The 24254-nt window shown below is 36.0% G+C and overlaps 2 protein-coding genes across 2 annotated transcripts in view; both read right to left on the bottom strand.

Moving 5' to 3' along the window:
- The window catches only part of LOC125776860 (protein Wnt-10b), a 595050-nt gene that overhangs the window by 171624 nt on the left and 399172 nt on the right, over window positions 1–24254 (bottom strand). The window contains exon 4 of the mRNA XM_049450534.1: window positions 18142–18524. Within this exon, the coding sequence (XP_049306491.1) occupies window positions 18142–18524 (383 nt within the window). The remainder of the gene's footprint in view (window positions 1–18141; window positions 18525–24254) is intronic.
- The window catches only part of LOC125777001 (uncharacterized), a 447720-nt gene that overhangs the window by 82668 nt on the left and 340798 nt on the right, over window positions 1–24254 (bottom strand). The gene's annotated exons all lie outside the window — the stretch shown is intronic.

Here is a 24254-nt window from a genome sequence, read left to right as displayed (position 1 = left end):
TCAATTAAATAAGTTTTGAATAATCACCCATTTCTGCATATTTTTGATTAAGTCGCTCACTATCTTCTCGTAGTTTGGACTTTTGTGTTTACCGTGAAAAGAAGAAACGACCATTTCGAAGGAATCCCACGCTGCTGCCTCAACTGGTGACAATAGTCCTTTGAATTGGTCATTATTTATCAACTTTTTTATTTGGGGTCCAACAAATATACCTTCCTTTATCTTTGCCTGGGAAATATTTGGGAAAAAATTTTGCAAATAATTGAATGCTTTGCCTTCTTTGTCCAACGCCTTAACAAAATTTTTATTGAGGTCGAGCTTGATGTACAATGGCGGAAGAATGATTTTTTCCTTCATTACAAGTGGGACGTATTTGATATTATCCACACCAATTGTAAATACAACTCTTTCCGGCCAATCCTTAATGCAATAGTGGTCTTTACGAGCTCGGCTATCCCATTTGCAGAGAAAGCAGCAGTGTTTTGTGTAGCCACTTTGTAGACCGCATAACATTCCAACGACTTTAAGATCGGCACGTATTTTCCAATCATGCTCTTCATATTTAATGAATTTTAACAATTTCTCCATTACCTCGTATGTTTCCTTCGTGTTTACTGCATGCGCGATCGGGATCGAGGGCTTTTTGTTGCCATTATGCAGTAGTATGGCCTTCAAGCTCAGTTTATTGCTGTCTATGAACAATCGCCACTCCTCGGAATCATATGGTTGACCAAACTCTTTGAATAATCCTGGAATGTCTTTGCTATAGCATACATTGCCTTCCTTCCTATAGTGTTTGGCAAATGGTTCGTGACGATTTCTATAATATGTCATCTTAACATGGGGTGACACGAATTGAAATTGTTGCAAACGAGAGGCATGTAGCTCAGCTTTTTCCTTGGATAATTCCAAATCTCTTATCCAATCGTTTAGTGGCGCTTGTGGTAGAACGTTTCTCTCGTTTTCCATTAAAAATTCATTACAACTTGATTTCCCAGCGCATAGCTAGATATCCCACCCCTACTTTACACACATACATACGCATATACGGATACATTGACTTTGCGCGACTTGGATATATTTATTTGATCATGTACAACTTTCCTATTTATCCATGGATTTTGTTCGTTGGTAGCTTAGTTTTTTTATAAAGAAACAGGACTTCATATAAAATAAAAAAAAATTTAAAAAATATCTTTTGTTTTAAAATTTTTTCCTTGCCAAAGTTAATTTTTTTTTTAATTTTTTCATAAAAAAATTTAAAAACACGAAGTGATTAATCAATTTCTCAGAAATTATAAGGCCTGTGGAAAAATGGAGTAGACAATATTTTTAGGAAATTTCATTCACTTTTATTTTCTATAATTTGCAGTATGATTGCTCAACTAGTCAGTGAGATATACATGATTAAATGAAGACACCCTGTTTTTTTGGTCGAATAACAGTTAATTGCAAATATCTCAAAAACGTATCCAAAAAAAAAATTAACTCGATTTTCGAAATCAGCGAGCCATTTCACATAAAAATTGGATAGTGGCGTTCATGGAACATTTTTGCTGTGAACCAGTGTAATTGACGGAAAGGTATGGGAGGCACGAGATTATCATAGCAGAGGAAATGGTAAAATTAACCAAATTATTCACTCAGTCGCATATGCGAGAACATTTTAAAAATTGATTGTTCGTACTAAAAGTGTACGAGAGAATGGCAAGAAGTTTACACTGCTCGGGCTCAGCACTTAAGATAAAAGCAGACACGCATGATTTTGAAAATATAAACTGTCCGAATTAAATTTAATTGATGTAAACAATAAGCAGGTAGTTAATAATACACAAATACAGACACAAATTATTAAACTTACTGACACAGCAAACGAAATAATTAAAGCTAAAATATTGATTTGGTTGACACACCGCATTTGTATGAAACACTATTAGCAAGGAATATAATACTACTTAATCAATCAAATATCGAACTTGATTCTCACAATTACATTACATATAACAAATCCCACTCTTTTTGACTAAGATGATTTGAAATCAATTATGAATGAACTTCTTCTTCTTCTTTACTGGTGAAGATACTGCTTACGCGATTACAGCCGAGTTTACAACAGCGCGACAGTCGTTTCTTTTTTCGCTAGCGAAACCAGGTCCTTCTCCACCTGGTCCTTCCAACGAAGTGGAGGTCTTCCTCTTCCTCTGCTTCCCCCGACGGGTACTGTGCCGAATACTTTCAAAGCTGGACTGTGTTTATTCATTCGGACAACATGACCTAGCCAGTGTAGTTTTAATTCGCTGAACTAGGTTAATGTCGTCGTATATCTCATACAACTCATCGTTTCATTGAATGTGATTATAATAAGTTCAATGTACATATCTCCTAAATCAGTAACAATCTACAACAACAAAATTTACTTAGCTGAAATATTATAAGAAGTTATACCGACAGTGTGAAAATGGAGAAATCGGATCATAATCCCATAAGCTCTCCATATAACGGTATGGTTAAAAACGACTAAAAGCGCGATAAATTAATAACTAAATAAGACAGAGACGTTAGAATTTACCTCCGTGAAGGTAAATATTAGAAATCTATGTCACAGTGCGAAAATGGCCGAATTCGGACTACAACCACGCCTACTTCCCACATAGCACAGTGTTAAATTCCATTTGATTCTTTCAGTTTCCAGTGTACAAATCAAGTAGCAATTAACATAGATGGATAAAAATTTGCACTAATACTTCTTTTAAAGTATGTCACCTTATGATCAAAAATTGTCCAAATCCGACCAAAACTTATCAAGCCCCTAGGCGCCGATTATGTGGACCCGTAACCTGTAGTTGACTTTGGTCGAAAATATCAACAACTTTTCAAAACGCAACATAGTGTTAGATTGCTATCTTAGAAAAATGCAATAAGCAATTTTATTTTATTTCTTTTTTACAGTGCCCTCATTAATATAATGTCTAAACAACAGCATATTTAGAAGAAACAAAGATTTCATTACCAACGAAAATAAAAATCCTAGACTGTCTAGGAAGTGGCGAAGGTTCAACATCTAATGGCAGAACTTTTGGTTTTAAAAAAGCGTCAATAAGAACAATTTAAAAAGATTAGAGTTCTATTTGACAATCAGTAATTTCTGGGTCAGCCCTTAGCTCAAAACTATAGTGGAAATTCTACTTTGGAGAAAACTGAAAAACATATGGTCTTATGTATTGAAGATTTACAGGAAAAAAGTTTCTATCGATGGGAAAATGATTAAAGAGAAAGCACTTAGAAAATACAACCGACTTCCAGAGTTTGAACCATCAGTATCGCAAAAGAGAAAATAACATTGCTTTAATGCAAGTCATAGATGGCTGACAGCTTTTCTGAAAAGTACGCTGTTCACAAAGTAAAAATTCAAGAAGAATTGGTATGAGCTGACGAAAATGCTGTAAAAAAATATCCGGATGAAGTGGCAACACTAATTCAAGAGGGTAGACATACTCCAGATCAAATATTAAATGCCTTTCAAATAATATTGGTGGCGATGGGTTTGACAACATCCAAAGGGCTGACCTGGATGAATTAATGCAAAAAAATTCCTATTGATGATGACGACTTAATTCAAATTATGGCAATCAATGAGAATAATAGTGGGATTCTGTTACCAGTCTCTAGTCTCTATTTGAGACATTTTGAGGTAAAGTCTCAATTTGTGGCTAGTTACTATTCACTAATCAATCTCTAGCGTTAGTCTCAAATTTGAGACGTGATAGCAGGTCACAAAACTAAACAGAACTCTTGTCTGCCATTTTGAATATACTGAAAACAGATCATCACAGACAGTAATCGATTGTCGTTTTTTTATATTTTGTAACCAACTCAAACACGAAAAGGTTAAAAATTATTCCATTTTACATAAAGTTCGTAAATTTTATGAAACAAGGTCAACATATATTTTTATTTTTATTTATAATTATGTTTTTTGACTCTGTTTTAGTTATCGACATATTTATTTTCACTCAAGTGTAAAAACATTTCTAAATAATGAAATGTAATCGATTTTTTGACTGTCGCTTACAGAATAGCAAAATCGTTCCAAGTCTCAAAAATTGTCTCTAACTTAAAATCTCAAATTTAGAGCCTTGAGACTGTATCACAGTACAGAATCGCACTGCAAAAATGTAGAAGATGAAGAAGGTCAAGTTTTAACGGCCAATTTAATTCGTGAGGGTTTGAAATTCGCTACAAGTTCGAAACAACATTTTCTTGTGTTATAATAAAACGTGAACTTAAATATTGTGTTGATCGGTATCTAGGAGGATGCAGTCATGTGTAGAAGTTCACGCAAGTGAAAAAAGTTTTCTGATCGCCATTGAAAACTAAACAACAGCCTCGGATGAGACACCCTCCTTTTGATGACTACGGGCAAGCACCTGGAATCTCCGGTCCTTTAATTGTGAAAGTGTCGCTGCCCAGCTGGTTGATGTCCTCTTTAAAGTGAAGGCTGACATCACCGCCGTCCAAGAAGTGTAATGAACTGGAGAAGGACTGAGGCGAGTAGGTCCTTGTGGCATTTACTACAGTGGCCATATGAAGGAACACCAATTTGATATGGGATTCGTGGTGGGAGGAAGACTCCGTGGCTGAGTAATGTCATACACCCCGGCGGATGAACATGTAGCCACAATTCCCATCAAAGCGAAGTTTTTTATCATATCCCTGATTTGCGCCCACGCCCCAAATGGATTGAGGCTAATCGACTTCGCTGAGGCCCAAAATATGGTTATCTGTAGTACTAGAATTCAGCAAGTGAAAATTCATCAAGCCACCTGTCTGTCTCCGGATCGAAAAACAACCAATCACTACTTTGTTGGAGCCAAGATTCGCACCAGTTAATTTATATACTTATGAATGGTTAAAAAAATATGTATTTACTTTTGCAGAATAAGATCTTTATTCTAGAAATTCACATACATACTTAAATGAACATGTTTTCGTATTATCCTATGGGTTATATATTATTCGTTAAGTTAATAACATATTCATGTTTAGTGGCTCAGGTCTAAATTCTAATTGTATTATTTGTTGTAAACAAGTGCTTATCGTGCGGCCTATGCATGTCTTGCATTCGGGTATGGTGTGGTATGAGTTCAAAGTCTTGTGTTTGATACTCTTGTTTATTTGGTTAGGACAGATCTGATCAAAAGTGATTTAAATTTTGTTTTTGGATTTCGATAGGTCGCCTAAGGTTTTTATTTTCTCTAGTTTGTTGTAATCGTATTTCGATTTGTTTAGCACTTGTATATGTTTGCATTAAGCTTTGATATTGAATAGATGCTAAGGCTGTTGTCAAATTTTTATTTTTTTAATCCTTTAATAAATTGTGTTATAGATTCTTGTTCAATATATTTGTTATTTATTTCTGTTTTTAGAAGGTCCACTGTATTTTTAATCAGCTTCCTGTGCAGTGTCAATGTGTATTGGAAATAAGTGTCCCAGTCTTCTGGTGGTTGTTGTGTCAAGTTCTTCGTGTGTTCTTGTATTTCATATAGTGCGTTTGGGTCGTGATATAGTGCGTCCAAAGCTTCCATGATACTGTAGAAGTTGAGAGGTGTGTTGTTGCATTCAAGTAACATATCTGCATGCCCCATGATTCTTCTTCTGAAGGTTGTAATGATAAGGTAGAATTGAGGTGTGTTCTGAAATACTTGGAGTGGTTCCATGACTTTCATTACATGTGACTTCCACATCGTATATTCTTCTTTGTTTCCTTGAAATAATTCCTTTATTACTTCGGCTTGTACATCTGTTACTTTCTGGTATTGCTTCGTGGCTTCTTGGTATATTGTTGGAGTAGAAGTTTCGCTAGTATTAGAATTTGTAGTTTGGAACATCCGTAATATTAACTCGTTGTCCTTTCTCCTTTCCTCCTCCAATTTCGAGAACTGATTCTGAATGTGGGACATTATGTATTTTTCAGGAGTGGTATGGACTGTAGCTGAAGGATTTATATCCTCGTTTGGGATTGTCCGTTTTGCTCCTTGACTCATTTTGTGAGTGTCTGTCTTCGTTAAGGAAGATTTAAAGATTTTCGCTTTCTTTACTAAATGTTTTAGCTTAAAGATTTAGATGTCCTTCTCAAATGAACATGTTTTCGTATTATCCTATGGGTTATATATTATTCGTTAAGTTGATAACATATTCATGTTTTGTGGCTCAGGTCTAAAGTCTAATTGTATTATTTGTTGTAAACAAGTGCTTATCGTGCGGCCTATGCATGTCTTGCATTCGGGTATGGTGTGGTATGAGTTCAAAGCCTTGTGTTTGATACTCTTGTTTATTTGGTTAGGACAGATCTGACTTTCTCAGCGTTTCTCATATACTTCTGTATAAGTGTCGTTGATACTGGTATTAACTCTCTTCTCTCTTATAAAAAAAACAAAATGCCCTAATTTTTATAATGTAAAGGTGGCTGTGAGTTGTTGAAGTTCGTGTAATTTCTTTCTTTCTTGAGTAACTTGTCGTAGTTTGATTAATTTGAGTAGTGTCCAAATTATCAGGATTATAATTCCAAAGGTTGTGATTGTGTAGCATAAAGTTTGGATCGGGTGATCCTCAATTGGAATGAGTAGTTTATGTAACTTCGTAAACTTAGTTTCTTCGTTGGATTATCTGCTTTATTGTATCCTGTATGTTTATGTACTTTCGTCCATTTATTTTAATGGTGTCATTAAACTGGATCAAGTTTACTCCTGAGATAGTTTCGTTATTAATTTCATATTTTCCATCTAATATTATATTACCATAATCTAATATTGTGATATTTGCATTTGTTTCTTTAATAGTTTTACAATTTGCTTTTTCTTTTAGCACTAATTTCGAAATACATTCATTATCCTTGTTGGTTTTACATATAAAATTATTTAGTGATTGTTTACATTCTTTTACTCTTGAATATTTATTTATATTACATTGAGCTATATATTTGTCTAATATATATTCGCCATGTAGGTAGCTTAACGATGTTATTTTAAATAATTTATATTTTTGCATTATTAAAGGATATTATTAATTGATTACATATGTATCCTTAATTCTAATTTCATACATTTATTGTGGAGTATTCCTTTACATTTAAAACTGGAATATCTAATTTCTCGTTTTTTTATTATTTGTTTTATATCATTTAAATTTAAAGATTTAGACAAGTAATTTCCTGTCTTTACAGAATTTATAGTTTCGAATAGGGTTTCTAATTCCTTTAAAGTTTCTGATATGAACAGGCTTGTTGAGATTGATTGAGGATCAACCTTTGAGACTAATTGTTCAAAGTGTGAGTTAATGACTCTTTGTCGATTATTATTTTCTATTATTTCATTTAAATGTGTTTCTATTTCAATAAGATCGTCATGATCTGGAGTCTCAGTTATAAATTTTATTATAGTCCCTAAAATGTTTATTGACCTTTTTTGTATTGAGTGTGAAATATTTTGTTCAATTAAATTTGAGATTCTATTCTGGTTAATGTATTGTGTCCTGCCAAATTATCTATATTATATCTGTTTATATTTTTCCATTATTGTCGTTAAATTAAATAAATGGTATAAATATTCGGTATCTTCATATAGGTATGTGTCGTCAGTTTCGGAAAGATGATTTTTTTATTTTTTAGATTGCTCACTGTGTATGCTTTTATGTTTATTATTAAATTCAATAGGAGTGTTACGAATGTTATCTTTATGTAAGACATGTTGTCTTCCTCCTCTCTCTACTAAAACTTTGTATATATAACTATGTATTTTAAATATTTTTGTTCAGTTTTTGTACGTCGTTTTGACAGTGCGTAAATTATTTCTCCTGGTAGATTTGTTGCTGATGTTTTCCCTATCAATTGTGTTGTTGGTCTACGTTCGTATTTTTGTTCATAACAATTTGAACAGTTTCGTGCAAAGTTTTTGATTTGTTTCGCCATATCGGGCCAAAAATATTGTTGTCTAATTTCCATTGCGTTCTTTTTCTCATTTCTGCGCTCGATTATGCGTATTTGTTATAATTTCCAATTGCTTGTTTTTGTCTGTTATGTCTTCGACTAGATTTTGTGCTACTTAAAGAGCTTGTAGTTTAGAAAATGTTTACTTAGTAGTGATTTTATTGTGAATAGTTCTTGTTCATCAATTTTAATCGCGTTATTTAAATTAGGTGTAAAAATGTCTTTTAAGATTTTTGTTAGATAGTCAGTGTTTTGATATTCAATAATATGTCTGTGATACTTTGAAAAAGTCGTTTGTGTTTCTTTTTTATTTCATTTAGTTTTCTTTAATATGATTTGATTCTTAAATGAATTTATCGTTTGATTTGCGTATGTATAGTTTTCGTTTGGTGAACTACGTGTCGAGTGCATCGATTCTATTGTTGAAGTGTTAACTTTTTGTCTTGATAATGCATCTGCTAATAATTCTTTTTCCGTTGTACAATAATTTTCTTCTGTTTTTGTTAATTTTCTTGATATAAAAAATATAGGTTTCTTTTCTTGTGATAAAACTCCTCCTATGGCAAAATTACTCGCATCTGTAGTTAAGTCAGAAGGTTTTGAGAAATCTGGGTGAAATAGTTCAACTTGTTCTTTTAATTTTGTTTTAATTATTTGTTTAGCTTTTATAGCTTCTTTATCTAATTTAATTTTTTTCTTAGCTAACATTTTTTTACTAGTTATACCATTTTTTTGGTTTTATTATTTTGCTATATCCTTGTATAAATTTCCTATAATATCCCGCCATACCTAAAAATTACCTTAATCCTTTCAGGGTTTGAGGTATCGGATACTTGTCTAATGTTTCTACTTTCTTTGGATCTACTTTTATCCTATTATGTGTTATTATATGTTCTAAATATTCGACTTGATTTTTACAGAAGTGTGATTTTTCATCAGAGTTTTTCATATTTGCTTTATGTAATGCGCTTACTATTATTTGGATGTGTTTAATATGTTCTTCAGGTGTCGAAAAATATATTAACACGTCGTCGATATATACAAACGCAAATTTATTTATATATTCTCGTAGAATATCATCAACACATCTTTGAAATATTGAGGGTGCATTACTTAATCCGAAGGGCATTCGTATGAATTCATATTTTGCTCCATTTATGGAAAATGCTGTTTTCCCCTATCTTCTTTTTTATCATAATTTGGTGAAATCCTGCTTCTAGATCTATGGTGGAAAAATATTTAGCTTTACCTAAAGCTTGTATTTTCATGCTTATATCCCAAATAGGATGTCTATCCGTTATAGATTTTGAATTTAGTTTTTGAAAATCTATCACCAATCTTTTCTTGTACTCTTTTTTGGTACTGTCCGAACTGGTGAGTTATAAGGACTTCTACTAGGTTGTATTATATTATTCTTTAATAATTTTTTTATTTCTGAATTGACGAAATCGTTATCTGCATACGGAAATTGGTATTGTTTCGCCCAAACAGGTTCATTACTTTCTGTCCTAATGGTTGCTTCTATCGTTGTGGTAAATGGTAACTTTTCTGTTTTATTATTTCTCCTAGTTATTTCTCTAATCTTCTCGTCATAATCTTTATTATCAATTGTGTAATTTATTTTTTGTTTTTTTTTTTTTATTTGTATATTTTAATTATAGTGACGTGAAATCTATTTCTGCATTTAATTTACAGAATCTCCTGATATACTCTTACCTATTCTGCATTTTTTTGATATGTAGTTGTTTGTAGCGCCTGAGTCGATCATGATATTCACTTCTTGTTGTGTCGGACCATCCTTGAGTGTAAAAAAAGTACTCGATGTATCGTCAGCTTCTTCCATGTGTCTGAAGGTTTGTTCTGGCTGAGGTTCAGGTTGTTGGTATGTGTTGATCCTTTGTATCTTTTGCGGAATGGTGTTTCTGTTAGAGTGCTTTCGTTTGTACCTACTGTTTCTTTGAGGTGTGTCAACATCCATGCGTTCTTGTGGAGGTTGGTATGTATTAAATACTCTTTGAGGTTGTACATAATTGTAATTGTTCCTCGTTTGTTGCCTTGGTTGGAATTGATTTTGCCTGAAGTTGTTATTGTGATGATTATGTTGATTATATTGGCTTCTTGACCATTGGTTTAAATTATTATTTAGCCATTGTGGTGGATTAAAATTAAAAGGGTTAGTCTTTTGTGGTATTATTCCATGTTGATTAGTTGGTATTTGCCAAAAGTGATTTAAATTTTGTTTTTGGATTTCGATAGGTCGCCTAAGGTTTTTATTTTCACTAGTTTGTTGTAATCGTATTTCGATTTGTTTAGCACTTGTATATGTTTGCATTAAGCTTTGATATTGAATAGATGCTAAGGCTGTTGTCAAATTTTTATTTTTTTAATCCTTTAATAAATTGTGTTATAGATTCTTGTTCAATATATTTGTTATTTATTTCTGTTTTTAGAAGGTCCACTGTATTTTTAATCAGCTTCCTGTGCAGTGTCAATGTGTATTGGAAATAAGTGTCCCAGTCTTCTGGTGGTTGTTGTGCCAAGTTCTTCGTGTGTTCTTGTATTTCATATAGTGCGTTTGGTTCGTGATATAGTGCGTCCAAAGCTTCCATGATACTGTAGAAGTTGAGAGGTGTGTTGTTGCATTCAAGTAACATATCTGCATGCCCCATGATTCTTCTTCTGAAGGTTGTAATGATAAGGTAGAATTGAGGTGTGTTCTGAAATACTTGGAGTGGTTCCATGACTTTCATTACATGTGACTTCCATATCGTATATTCTTCTTTGTTTCCTTGAAATAATTCCTTTATTACTTCGGCTTGTACATCTGTTACTTTCTGGTATTGCTTCGTGGCTTCTTGGTATATTGTTGGAGTAGAAGTTTCGCTAGTATTAGAATTTGTAGTTTGGAACATCCGTAATATTAACTCGTTGTCCTTTCTCCTTTCCTCCTCCAATTTCGAGAACTGATTCTGAATGTGGGACATTATGTATTTTTCAGGAGTGGTATGGACTGTAGCTGAAGGATTTATATCCTCGTTTGGGATTGTCCGTTTTGCTCCTTGACTCATTTTGTGAGTGTCTGTCTTCGTTAAGGAAGATTTAAAGATTTTTGCTTTCTTTACTAAATGTTTTAGCTTAAAGATTTAGATGTCCTTCTCAAATGAACATGTTTTCGTATTATCCTATGGGTTATATATTATTCGTTAAGTTGATAACATATTCATGTTTTGTGGCTCAGGTCTAAAGTCTAATTGTATTATTTGTTGTAAACAAGTGCTTATCGTGCGGCCTATGCATGTCTTGCACTCGGGTATGGTGTGGTATGAGTTCAAAGTCTTGTGTTTGATACTCTTGTTTATTTGATTGGTACAGATCTGGCTTTATCAGCGTTTCTCATATACTTATGTATAAGTGTCGTTGATACTGGTATTAACTCACCCGCCTCAGTGCAGCAAAAAACGCACGTCAACAAACACAAGGAAGGTTCGACGACGAGAAGCTGCAATCACAACAGACAGCAGAACGATTTTCTACTCGGCTTGAATCCCTGCTCTCTGAGAGCGCTCGTCAAAAACTCGGTATAAGGGACTGTGTGACGGCATTTCAAACTCCTTACGTAAGCTGTAACCGAAACCATTGGTTTTCCGAAAATGTAAAAGAACAGCTTGTAGGACGAGGAGTGCCGCAGGGGAGAGAAAACAGACTGCCTACCTAGCAACGTTACGACTGATTACAACACGTGCGGGATCTGATAGATACTGAGAGTTGAAGAGGGAAGCGAGGCGCATTTGCAGACAGAAAAAGAAAGAGGCCGAAATACGTGGGTATGAAGAGCTTGACAAGCTGGCTGACAGGGGTAATGCTCGAAAATTCTACGAAAAGATACGGCGGCTAACAGAAGGTTTCAAGACCAGAGCATACTCCCCGCAAAACTAATACGGCTGTGTTAACTGACCTTGAGCAACACCAAAGGCTCTGTTAGGATCGGGAAGGACCTCTCCGAGCTGTTTGATACTTATCGTGCGACTCTTCAATCTGCTTCTGGAGAAATTAATTCAAGCTGCAGGACCAGTTCGATGTACAATATTTTATAAAAGTATGCAGCTGCTGGCGTAGATCAGTGAACGAGGGCAAGACGAAATATCTCCTGTCATCAAACAGTCGTCGCATTCGCGACTTTGCTCTCACGTCACTGTTGACAGTCATAACATAGAAGTTGTAGATAATTTCGTCTATTTAGGAACCAGTATAAACACCACCAAATATGTCAACCTGGAAATCTAACGCAGGATAACTCTTGCCAACAGGTACTACTTCGGACTGAGTAGGCTACAGAGAAGTAAAGTCCTCCACCGGGGGAGGCAGACCCGACCTAACCACATATGGGCCGGGGTGTTGGCTTCGGTAAGTTTTTATAAGCAAGCTCTCTTAGAGTCTTTAATATTTTTCCGAAACACTGTATTGGCTTTCTTGTATTTTGTTAGATTATGAATAGAGCGAGTTCTTTTGTAGATTAACCATAGTGATTGTTTTTCTTCTCTTAGCTTAGATAACTCGGTAGACCAACAAGGCACATGATTTTAAAAGCTTTTTTTACCCGTTTGGGGAATAGGAGGTGAGCAGAGAGTTTGATTATTTTGGTTATCGTCGCAGAGTTGTTGAAATTTGGACTAATTTGCCTTTTCCAACAGAAATTTAGGCTTCGCCGATCCTCTTCTAGATAAAGGGGCTGAGAAGTGAGTTATGATGGGAAAGTGATCGCTGTTATATAGATCAGTTAGTGTTTGGCTGCTAAGTTTGGGAGCGATAGCAGAAGAACAAATGCCAAGGTCTACATTCGTGAACGAATTATGTCTAGAAAAATATATTACGTTGGAGAACCGTCGTTTAAAATTGTTAAGTTTTCCGCTAATAAAGGGTCTTCTATGATTTTACCTCTTTGGTTAGTACATGTGGAACCCCAAAAAGGGCACCAGGCATTTAAATCGCCAAGTAAGTACGTGTGTTTGGATAGGTCGGATTATATCGCGTAGTTCTTTGATATTAAAGTTTTGGTGTGGTGGAATGTAAATTGTTGGGATGGTTAATTTAAATCCAATAAATATTTCTACTGCTATTGTGGCAATATTAAAACATGTAGGAAGAAGTTTGTTTGGGAAATCTTTTTTTTATTAAAGTACCAACACCTTGTTTGTTAGAATGATTTTGTGTTAAGTTAGAAAAATAGGCAGCTTATTGTTTGGATACAGTAGCTACGAAATTAAATGAAAGGTAGTGTTATATCACTACACTTGCTGATTGTTCTTTTATGAGTAAATCTAGGTCAGTGTAATTGTTGTAGAATGAGTTCATATTCCAATGGAGAAATTTGAACATTTCTTAGCAATGAGAGAATTGAGAAAGAAGTGGGGAATAATTATGATAATTATTGTTTTTCATCGTCAGAAGTGATAATTTCATGAGGTGAGATATTGCCTGTATAAGTATGTATGTGGAGAGAGATCGATATTGTCTGTAAAGAGAGAGAGAGTTGGGATGTTAAGAGAAACTGTTGTGGTTAGTGGTACGAGTATGCTTATTTTGTTTGAGTTTGCTTTTGTTTGGGGAAACGTTAGGTTAAGAAGGTTTTTTGTAGTTTCTTTTGTAGTTACATTTGAAGAGTTTAGATGGTTATCAATTACGAAATTGTTTTTGTTTTCTTTCATAGTTTGCTTTTGTTGAGGAAGAGGATAAGCTGTTGGGGATTTTAGTACAGTGTCTGTGGAGCGTGGTAGGGGAGGAGATGATGAGCGGTGGGAAATCACGCTAGTTATTTGCTTGTTTGTATTTTCTTTTGTAACAGAAGCAAAAGAAGTGTTTGCGGGGGACGGTGGTAATTGTTGTTTGTGTAGCCTTAGTGCTTCTCGCATTGAGCATTTGTTTTCTGTTTTTATTTTTAGAATATTTTTGGATTGTAGGTATTTAGGACAAGAGCGTGAAGAGGAAGGATGAAAGCTTGAGCAAAATGCACAGAATGTGCGGTTGCATCGCTAGGGGGGATGAGGAGGGAAATTGCACATACCGCAGGCTGGATTATTGTTGCAACGTTTCGTTATGTGGCCTAGAAGCTGGCAACTTTTACACCTCATGGGGTTAGGGAAATATGCTCTAATCCGCATTGTGCGCCATGAGACTTCGATCTTTTCTGGAAGTTTGTAGAGGTCAAATGAAAGAAGTACCACTCCACTAGGTCTTTGTTTGCCTCCTAGATTTTTAGTGAATTTATAGAAGTAACTCCCCGATCTTTTAAATTGTCAACAATTTCTTCTTCTACAATGTCATTTAGAAATGAAGTATAAATTGTACCTTTAGAGCAATTCATATTGTCGTGTAACTTAACATTAATTAACTTAGGCGGCCCTGGGGCCATAATAAATCAAATAGTCACTAATATGCACTGTTTTTTACGCGAGTAGCCATACGATCAAAGTAAAACGAAAGAACGTGCACTTACATATATGCTAGGAGGAATATGAGAATAAAGCGTAAAGCACACAAGAAAAACCGCCATAAAGAAAAAAATGTCAATTTGCACCCACACTTAGCCCTTTCTTACTTGTTCCCTTAGTGATTGTAACTTTATCTTTCGTTTCCGATTTGGCACCATGTTGCTATCTTTATATATATAAATCTTCTGACCGTGTGTGTGCATTTGAACTGCTCCTAAACGGATGGACCGATTTTGATGAAATTTTGTGTGTATGTTCAAGGAGATTCGAGAATGGTGAGATTTACAATTTAGTCCACTGGAAAATGTTTTTTAAATTATTTTTAATCAATTATTAATTTTGGAATGTTTGACCGATAGATGGCACTACCATCGCAGTAAACGTGCATTAAAGAAAACGATGCCAAAGTAAAAGGCGACATCTGTGGATCAAGTTTTTATATTAAGGACAGAGTTGTTCGTTCTTAAGTAATAAATTGGGTGATTCAATACATCTATGGGTAGCTATAACATTTTTTTCATACCTGCTAACTATTGGAGGGGGTATCTTGATAGGCAATTTAAAATTGCAAAAGGTCTGGCATAAAAAAATAGCGGCATAACTGAAGTGTTGATAAAAAATTTGAGATATACAAAAATCTTTTCGAAGCATTGCACAGAGCAATGCAATATTTAAACGGGAACGATGAATACATAGTATGTATATGCGTACAATTTCAAACTGATCCTTCCTGAAAAATAATAAAATTGCTAAATATTGGGAATGGTAGAATAGAACTGCAATCAAATACACAATGCAATGAATTAAAACTGGCTCATTTATCATTCCACGGGCATCCCAAGAGACTGATGCCATAACCTTGCCAGCCGATTTTTTTGTCTTTCCACGCTTGAGAACCGTTTCTTAATATGCAGTCCACCAGGCTGACAATCGATTGGACTTGATTGATTTCACTGATGCACAGCCCAAATTCAATAGTATTTTTACCCCAAAAACCAATTCTTTCTTAACGCATGAAATGCTTTTTGATTCATTTTTGTTGCTTCATCAAAAATGCGATTATTCCTTAACTAATACTTATAATCTAACTAATAGAAATCATATAGATGGTATTAGTAGTACTATCTATGTATCAGCCACAGTAAAACGTAAGCCGGTCCTCTAGTAGAGTATAAAAGTTTTGTTCCCTTAACATATGTTTGTATCAACTGAATTTAATCAAGTTATATATATATATATATATATATATATATATATGATATATATATAATCGGGATGAGGAGACGAAATTTCGTACACGCGAGCATTTTTTTTGCGGATGAGGAGGTGGAAAATCCCATCCGGTCACTACACATCTTCGCTTTAAGAAAACATCGCTCTCCTTAGAACCACATTTTCACTACTTCAGGGTCGCGTTCCATTTATCTCATTGATAGATTTACATCTGCGCACCCCCGCCCACCTTACGCCGGTTTCCTTTTTAACCACATCTGCTTAGATCTCTGCTTCGTATAATAGGACGATGATTGTCATCGATTACAGGAGCTTTCTGTTTTCTTAGGTGGGGCCCCTCACGTTTGGCCATTAGTCTGCTAAGTTGGGAGGTGATTTTCGCTGCCTTTCCTGAGGCGTACTGGATTTGTGCCATAAGGTTTGTCTGGGGTTCATCCTTACGCCTAGGTAGTTTACTTCATTTTGCGTCTTAAGAATATCCTTCGATCATATCCAGCCATCTAAATTCGCCAACAACACTATTTTTTGTATTTATGCTACCTGCATACGCGGTTTCTACATTTTCAATTACGCATTTTATAGCTCCTAGAGTTGATTTGCCGAGTCCACCCGAAACCCGCTTTAAGTCTTGGTTTAAGTAACCTTTCATAAAGATTTCGTGCTGTTTAAAGCATGCATAGTGGACAAGGCTGATGACAAGTTGGAATCTCCTTTTCTCTTAACGATTAGCACAAACTTTTGCTTTTTCCAGGGTTCAGGGAATATTCCGACCAATATTCTCAGTCCACCAGTAAACTACTACTTTATGTTTGCTTTGGGAAGCTTTAGGTATTGAGTTTTGATAGGCTTTTGTTATATAAAGCATTTTGGGCTCGAAAATTTTCCTTGCAATTTTGTGGGACCTACAAGATGTGTTCTGGTTGTCTATTGCGGAGATTAATTTCCAAGTATTTAGTTTCGAAATGTTGCATTTTCGTGTTTCAGTATTTTTACTCTGCTGATTAACGTTTGTTCCGGTGTCGTTCGTGAAATAAATGTACTGGTGATTTTAGGACCTTCAATTTCTTTATTGAGCCTGCCATGCATTCTAATGATAGAAAAATGTCTGGTGTAGCTTCCTCGCATCACAGTGTCTAAACATGGTTGCTCTTCTAAACGTGGTTGCGCCTTGCGGGCAGCATTGCATACAAGAAACTAGTGTTAAGCACACTATCAAGTGAATATACTCATACTTATATTATTTCATTTCAACAATAGTCAATGACGATTATACCACTGTATGATCCCAGCGGGATATGGTAGACATTGGTAATCGAGCCAGGTAAACAATGCAGCATGATAGTATCGCTTACTCCGACCGATGAAAATTAACACGACGATGTCCTACGAAAAGTAACAGATCACCCCTTTCGTTTACCATAGGGACGAAGAATTCTTCGATGCCACAGTTAACGAAGAATTCTTCGATGCCTCAATTAACGAAGAATTCTTCGATGCCAAAGTTAACGGAGAATTCTTCTATCCCAAGGTCAATAGTAGAATAAAAAAAAAATGCATATTAATTTTGCTTTATTTATGAAAATACATGTATGAATTTTGTTATGAAAATAAGTATTTATGTATAAAAAGGAATGGTTTTCTTTTAATTTTGTGGCTGAGTCTCGTTTCTGTTTTTTGATTTTTTTATTTGATAAAAACACGAAAAACTTACCAAATAGTAACGCATTAAAGAGCTTCACTTTCTTCATTTTTAATCAATTTTTTTAGAATTTAGAATTTTCTTCGGAGCATTCTTTAAAGAAAAATGTAAGCGGTGAACCTTTATCTCGCTGGAATATATACAAATACAATTAAATGAATTATAAAACATATGCGTTTTGAAAGTTTTGATCAGAATATGCGCATGTTAATAGCATCACAGGCGCCAAATTTCATGAAATTCTTATATGCGTTTGCAACGTTAACGGCATAAAAGGCGACGAAACCCTGGTACGCCCTTTGAAGCAAGAAATCTTTCTTCAACTTCAAAACATGGAGGGAGTGGCGTTCAACTGTGGCAGCAAGTAGAAAAAATTTGAGCACATTTACGATTCTTTATTGCCCAAATTTGATTATCTAAATATTTTAATTATTATTATATTATATTAGGGTTATTGAAAACACGAGGAAAGTAGTACTTTCCCTATCCAAAAGTCTTGAAGAAGTTCTAAAAATTCGATTGTGTTCTGTTTGATGAGCGGATATCTTTTCTCTCTCAGTTAATTGTTTTTGAAACGTTAAACTTTGCGGCTTGTATTATTTGAAAAAATATGTTTCTTTAAAAAATCATTCAATAATACAAAACAAATTTATAGTCTTATTTGGTGAAAGATTTATTTTAGTTTAAAAGAATTTGTACCTAGTTATGAAATCAATTATTATTCCTAAATTACTTACGATTCGTCCAGCATTATTATTATGCAGGTTAATTTTTGATTGTACATCTCCAGCCTTCTCACGGCAATCCAAGAATAACTTAGAAAATTCAACTCCAAAGTCCATATTATGAGAACATCCTCCCCATTTCCAACGGCTGGTAATTTTCGCCCTTTCGTACTTCTTCTCCTCTTCAGGTGTTAGTATTTGGTTTGTTTCTAAGTATTGGAAAAATAGCTTCTTCTCCTTATCAAGGCTTCTTCTCAGATTTCTATTAAGCGTTTTCCGATTAATTGAAGGATCACAACCGCATGACACCAGACGTCCTTGACTGCAAGCACGAGCAACATTATGCGCTACACCGGCAGCGGAGATGGCAAACACAAACGCACTTTCCCTGTAACCTGTGAAAATAAACTTTTGAAAAGTCTGAACATTTGTATTGTTTATATGTATATTTATACACTTACTTAAATTTGGTAAAACGATCTAGAAAACAAGTAAGAAAGGGATAAGTTTGCAACCGAACATTTTATACTCTTTCAACTTGCCAGAATCAAAGCCTGGAAAATACCTTACGATGTGAAACAAGAACCATACGATCGGAATCTAGCAACTACTATATGTACTAGCAAACCCGGCGAACTCCGTTTCGCCACCAAATGGCTTCGTTTTATGTAACATTTCGTTTGGTGATTAAATGATAAAGCAACAACTTTTTTTTGTTTTATATGTAGGTTTATTGTTTATATAATAGTATGTTCATATAATAAATGTAGTTTTATTAATAGGTGTGGAACTTAGTGGGCACGTCTTTTAAATTTGGTTGTCGCGGTTCAACTATAACTCTTCTTGCCGTTTTCTCTAATCTTCGTCTTTTTCTAATGCCCATTCACCATAGATTCCCACATTCAGCCATTTTGACTAAGTATCCGTCTCGGATGCTTCGTTGCTATCAGCGTCGTCTTTGGACGTGGACCATGGTTTCATATATTCTACGCAAGTCGTTGTATTTTTTGGACCATCACCGCTGCTTATCTTCTGAACGTCATATGAATTGTTGTACTTGACCTTAACGATTTGATAGGGACCCACAAATTTTGGCTTCAGCTTAAGGTTACTACCAAACTGCGTTCTCTTTATAGCTACTTGTTCTCCGATTTTATACTGTCGTGGTGCTTTACGCCGTAGATTATATGTCTTTTTGGTTTCGTTTTGTACCTTCAAAATAGTTGTTTTTGCCTTTGTTTGTAAGTCATGTCGATTGTCATAAAAATTCTTTGCTGATACAGTCTCGTAACTGAATATCTTCTCGAGTTCGCATCTTTGTACCAATCAATAAGTCAAAAGGAGTAGCGTCTATTCTTCTGCAGAATGTTGAGTTGATCGCCTGTTGTACTTTACTAACGTTCTTATACCACTTAGAAGGATCGTTGATGCTTAGCTTAGAGACGACTGAGATAATGATTGCATTCAGTCTCTCCACTTGACCATTAACTTTATACCTTCGTCATCGCAGTATTTACACGCTGGATTGCCATACAATGAACTTTGATTGCTAAGCCGTGTAATTACTTCTTTCGACGTTGTTGACTTCGTTGGATATAACCAGCAAAACTTAGTAAAAGAGTCTATAACGGCTAAAATGAGTTTATAGTCTTTATGTGTTGAATCTAATGGACCCAAGAAATCAATATGGTAAGTATATAATGGAACGTCTTCTTTTTGAAGCGGATGCAAAAACCCTTCCTGTTTGCCTCGTTTACGGTTACTCATGATACAGAGTATGCAGCATTCGATGTACTGCTTAATCTTGTCTTCCAATTGTGGTATATAATAAGATCTACAAATCAATTCTTTTGTTTTCTTTGCTGCAAAATGACTTCTGTCGTGCCCATTGCCAATGATCTGCCTTTGCATTGCTTTTGGAACTACTAGCAACTCAACGTCGTTTAATAGTTTGTATAAAATATCACCTCTAAGAAAATAATTCTCGTATGTTTTTGTTTCATCGCTGATAATTTCTTTAATAGCTTTTTAATTTTGCTTGTGCCCTATCAATGCCAACACAAGCATCATCTTTAGTTATCGTCAATATCGGGTATCTGCTGAGCGCGTCGACATGCTGCATACGCCGTCTAGCACGATGCTCAACGGTATAGTCGAACTCTTGTAAGAAAAGAACCCAACGTGCCACCCTCGGGCACAAATTCCGCTTCTCTAAGGTTTTCGTAAAAGCGTTGCAGTCGGTAACTAGCTTAAAATGTGTTCCCAACAAGTAAGCTCGAAATTTTTTCAGAGCTTCAATCACCGCCAATATTTCTAATTCATAGCTAGTATACTTTCGCTGTGTCTTTTTGCTCATAAAATATACTGGGTGTAACTGGGAGTCGTCTGGTAATTTCTGCAATAAAACTGCACCGAATCCATCTATCGAAGCGTCTGTATGCACCTCAGTTTCGTACGATTGGTTGTATATGTTTAGTACTGAATTCTCAGTTAAAAGTTTTTTCAGAAGATTGATTGCGGCTTCTTCTTGTACGCCAATTACAAACTTTACGTTATTTTTAGTTAAATTCGACAACGGCTGTGAAATTACTGCGTAGTTTGGGATAAACTTTCTGAAGTATCCGGTTAAGCCCAAAAAACTTTCTAACTGCTTCAACGTCTGTGGAGTTCTAAACCTAATTACTGCATCAATTTTCTCTGTAGATGGGTACAGTTTTTGATTCTCAATGATATTACCAAGAAACTGTATTCGCGTCTTTAAAAAACTACATTTTTTTCAAATTTAATTTTAAGCCATAGTCTTTACATACGTTGATGACTTCTTTGAGATTTTGTACAGCTTCGTTTTCGTCCTTAGAAGGTATAATAATGTCGTCACCGTAAGGCAAAGCAATACCTTTACGCGACAGATGCCTGAAAATAGCGCTTATATGTCGTTGAAACACGCCTGGTGAGTTTGACAGCCCAAACGGCACCTTCAGAAATTGATATTGGCCGTTTTGCGTAACAAACGACGTATACTTTCGGCTTGACTCTGCAACAGGCACGTGGAAAAATCCGTTTTTCAGGTCAATGGTACTAAATACTCTTGCCCCTTGTAGTCTGTCTAACTGGTCTTCTATTAATGGTAAAGGGAAACGATCTTCAATAATTACCTTATTGATTCTGCGAAAGTCTACGCAAAGTCGCGGAGAACCGTCACGTTTTTTAATAGGAACTATCGGGCTAGTAAACTCAGAGTTTGATTCTTTAATAATATCATTTTTTAGCCACTCATCGATTTTATCGTCAACGATATCTTGTTCAGATAACGCCATTCTACGTGGACGCGAAAATATTGGTAAATCGTCTTTTATAATAATACGCATTCAATGTTTGTTGTTTTCGACTTTAAGGGTTTATAATTTGAAATAAGTTCAAACACTTCCTGCTTGGCCGATGCACTCACCGTATCGCCTATGTCAATATACTCGCTCTCATCAGCCACGTCAATATTAAGCACTGACTGAGTTCTTCATGTTGACTTGTATCTAAAAGTTTTCTTATCTTTAAACCTGATGAATTTATTAAAATTTCGGACTTTAAACAAAAATACGCAACTATTATTACATTTACATCAAGGTGATTTGCATGCGCAACATAAAAAGTAAGTCAAAATTTTCATTGTCTACTACAATGGTTTGGATTAAATGGCTTAACACTAGCTGATTTGCCAAAACCTGTCAATTGTACTGAGCAGCTGTTCAACCGTGGTTTAATTAATTTATTATAAATTTCTTCTTCTTCTTTACTGGCGTAGACACCGCTTACGCGATTATAGCCGAGTCAACAACAGCGCGCCAATCGTTTCTTCTCTTCGCTACGTGGCGCCAATTGGATATTCCAAGCGAGGCCAGGTCCTTCTCCACTTGGTCCTTCCACCGGAGTGGAGGTCTTCCTCTTCCTCTGCTTCCCGCGGCGGGTACTGCGTCGAATACTTTCAGAGCTGGAGTGTTTTCATCCATCCGTACAACATGACCTAGCCAGCGTAACCGCTGTCTTTTAATTCGCTGAACTATGTCGATGTCGTCGTATATCTCGTACAGCTCATCGTTCCTTCGGATGCGGTATTCGCCGTGGCCAACGCGCAAAGGACCATAAATCTTCCGCAGAACTTTTCTCTCGAAAACTCGCAACGTCGACTCATCGGTTGTTGTCATCGTCCAAGCCTCTGCACCATATAGCAGGACGGGAATTATGAGCGACTTATAGAGTTTGGTTTTTGTTCGTCGAGAGAGGACTTTACTTTTCAATTGCCTACTCAGTCCGAAATAGCACCTGTTGGCAAGAGTAATCCTGCGTTGGATATCCAGGCTGACATTGTTGGTGGTGTTAATGCTGGTTCCTAAATAGACGAAATTATCTACAACTTCAAAGTTATGACTGTCAACAGTGACGTGAGTGCCAAGTCGCGAGTGCGACGACTGTTTGTTTGATGACAGGAGATATTTCGTCTTGCCCTCGTTCACTGCCAGACCCATTTGCGTTGCTTCCTTGCCCAGTCTGGAGAAAGCAGAACTAACGGCGCGGGTGTTGAGACCGATGATATCAATATCATCGGCAAACGCCAGCAGCTGTACACTCTTATAAAAGATTGTACCTGCTCGATTCAGTTCTGCAGCTCTAATAATTTTCTCCAGCAGCAGATTGAAAAAGTCGCACGATAGGGAGTCGCCTTGTCTGAAACCTCGTTTGGTAACGAACGGCTCGGAGAGGTCCTTCCCGATCCTGACGGAGCTTTTCGTGTTGCTCAACATCAGTTTACACAGCCGTATTAGTTTTGCGGAGATACCAAATTCAGACATCGCGGCATAAAGGCAGCTCCTTTTCGTGCTGTCGAAAGCAGCTTTGAAATCGACGAATAGGTGGTGAGTGTCGATTCTCCTTTCACGGGTCTTTTCCAAGATTTGGCGCATGGTGAATATCTGGTCGGTTGTTGATTTACCAGGTCTGAAGCCACACTGATAAGGTCCAATCAGTTTGTTGACGGTGGGCTTTAATCTTTCACACAATACGCTCGATAGAACCTTGTACGCGATGTTGAGGAGGCTAATCCCACGGTAGTTGGCGCAGATTGTGGGGTCTCCTTTTTTATGGATTGGGCATAGCACACTTAAATTCCAATCGTTGGGCATGCTTTCATCCGACCATATTTTGCAAAGAAGCTGATGCATGCTCCTTATCAGTTCTTCGCCGCCGTGTTTGAATAGCTCGGCCGGCAATCTGTCGGCCCCTGCCGCTTTGTTGTTCTTCAGGCGGGCAACTGCTATTCGAACTTCGTCAGGAGGATGGAGTCATGTGTAGAAGTTCACGCAAGTGAGGAAAGTTCTCTGATCGCCATTTACTTGAGAGTGGCCAGAAACGATTCTTTTACATATGACTCAAGCAGCTCACGACTTCCGGTCTTTGACCAAGTATCCTCTGGGTAGCCTAAGAACATCCGTTTGAAGGCGAGCTAATGTGAGAAGGCGAAATATCCCCTACTTAGGGTTGTGCGCTGGGTTTGGGACCCGCCACGTAAAAAAACACTCCCAATGAAAAAACAAACACAGCCTCGGATGAGAGACCCCCCTTTTATTATAAATTTCACTGCTCATAAATTCGCACTACTGCCTGTATCAAACAGAGCCAAATAATTACAACCACCAATGTTTACCGTCTTATGCATTATATTGCTCTTTGCATCAATCGTGTTTACTTTTCTGACTGGGTCATTTGTTTTCTTTGTATTGCATTTTTTTGCAATATGGCCGTACCCTTTTCTTTATTTTGGCACTTCTTTGATGCGTGTCCCTTTCACCACAATTAAAACAAAGCAATTTTTTTAACTTCTTCTTTGAATTGTCCTCTACACGCACTATAGTCTCACTCTTCTCTTTTTCGCTCATTATTTTGTACACTCTCAATTTTTCCTTGAATTCAGTCTAATTTTTTGCATTATACAAAACTGTTTTATTTGCTGCTTTACCGTCTATACCGTCTATCGGATATTGCATTAGAGCATCGTCGTCAATATGCCCTCTTGACGAAATGTCTTTCAACCGATAAAAAAATTCAAAAACATCTTCGGCTTTACCTCGTTTGCT

Source organism: Bactrocera dorsalis, chromosome 1 (assembly GCF_023373825.1).
Source record: "Bactrocera dorsalis isolate Fly_Bdor chromosome 1, ASM2337382v1, whole genome shotgun sequence".
NCBI classification, from domain to species: domain Eukaryota; kingdom Metazoa; phylum Arthropoda; class Insecta; order Diptera; family Tephritidae; genus Bactrocera; species Bactrocera dorsalis.
Note: the sequence above shows the minus strand (reverse complement) of the source record. Positions and strands in the feature narration are given on the sequence as shown.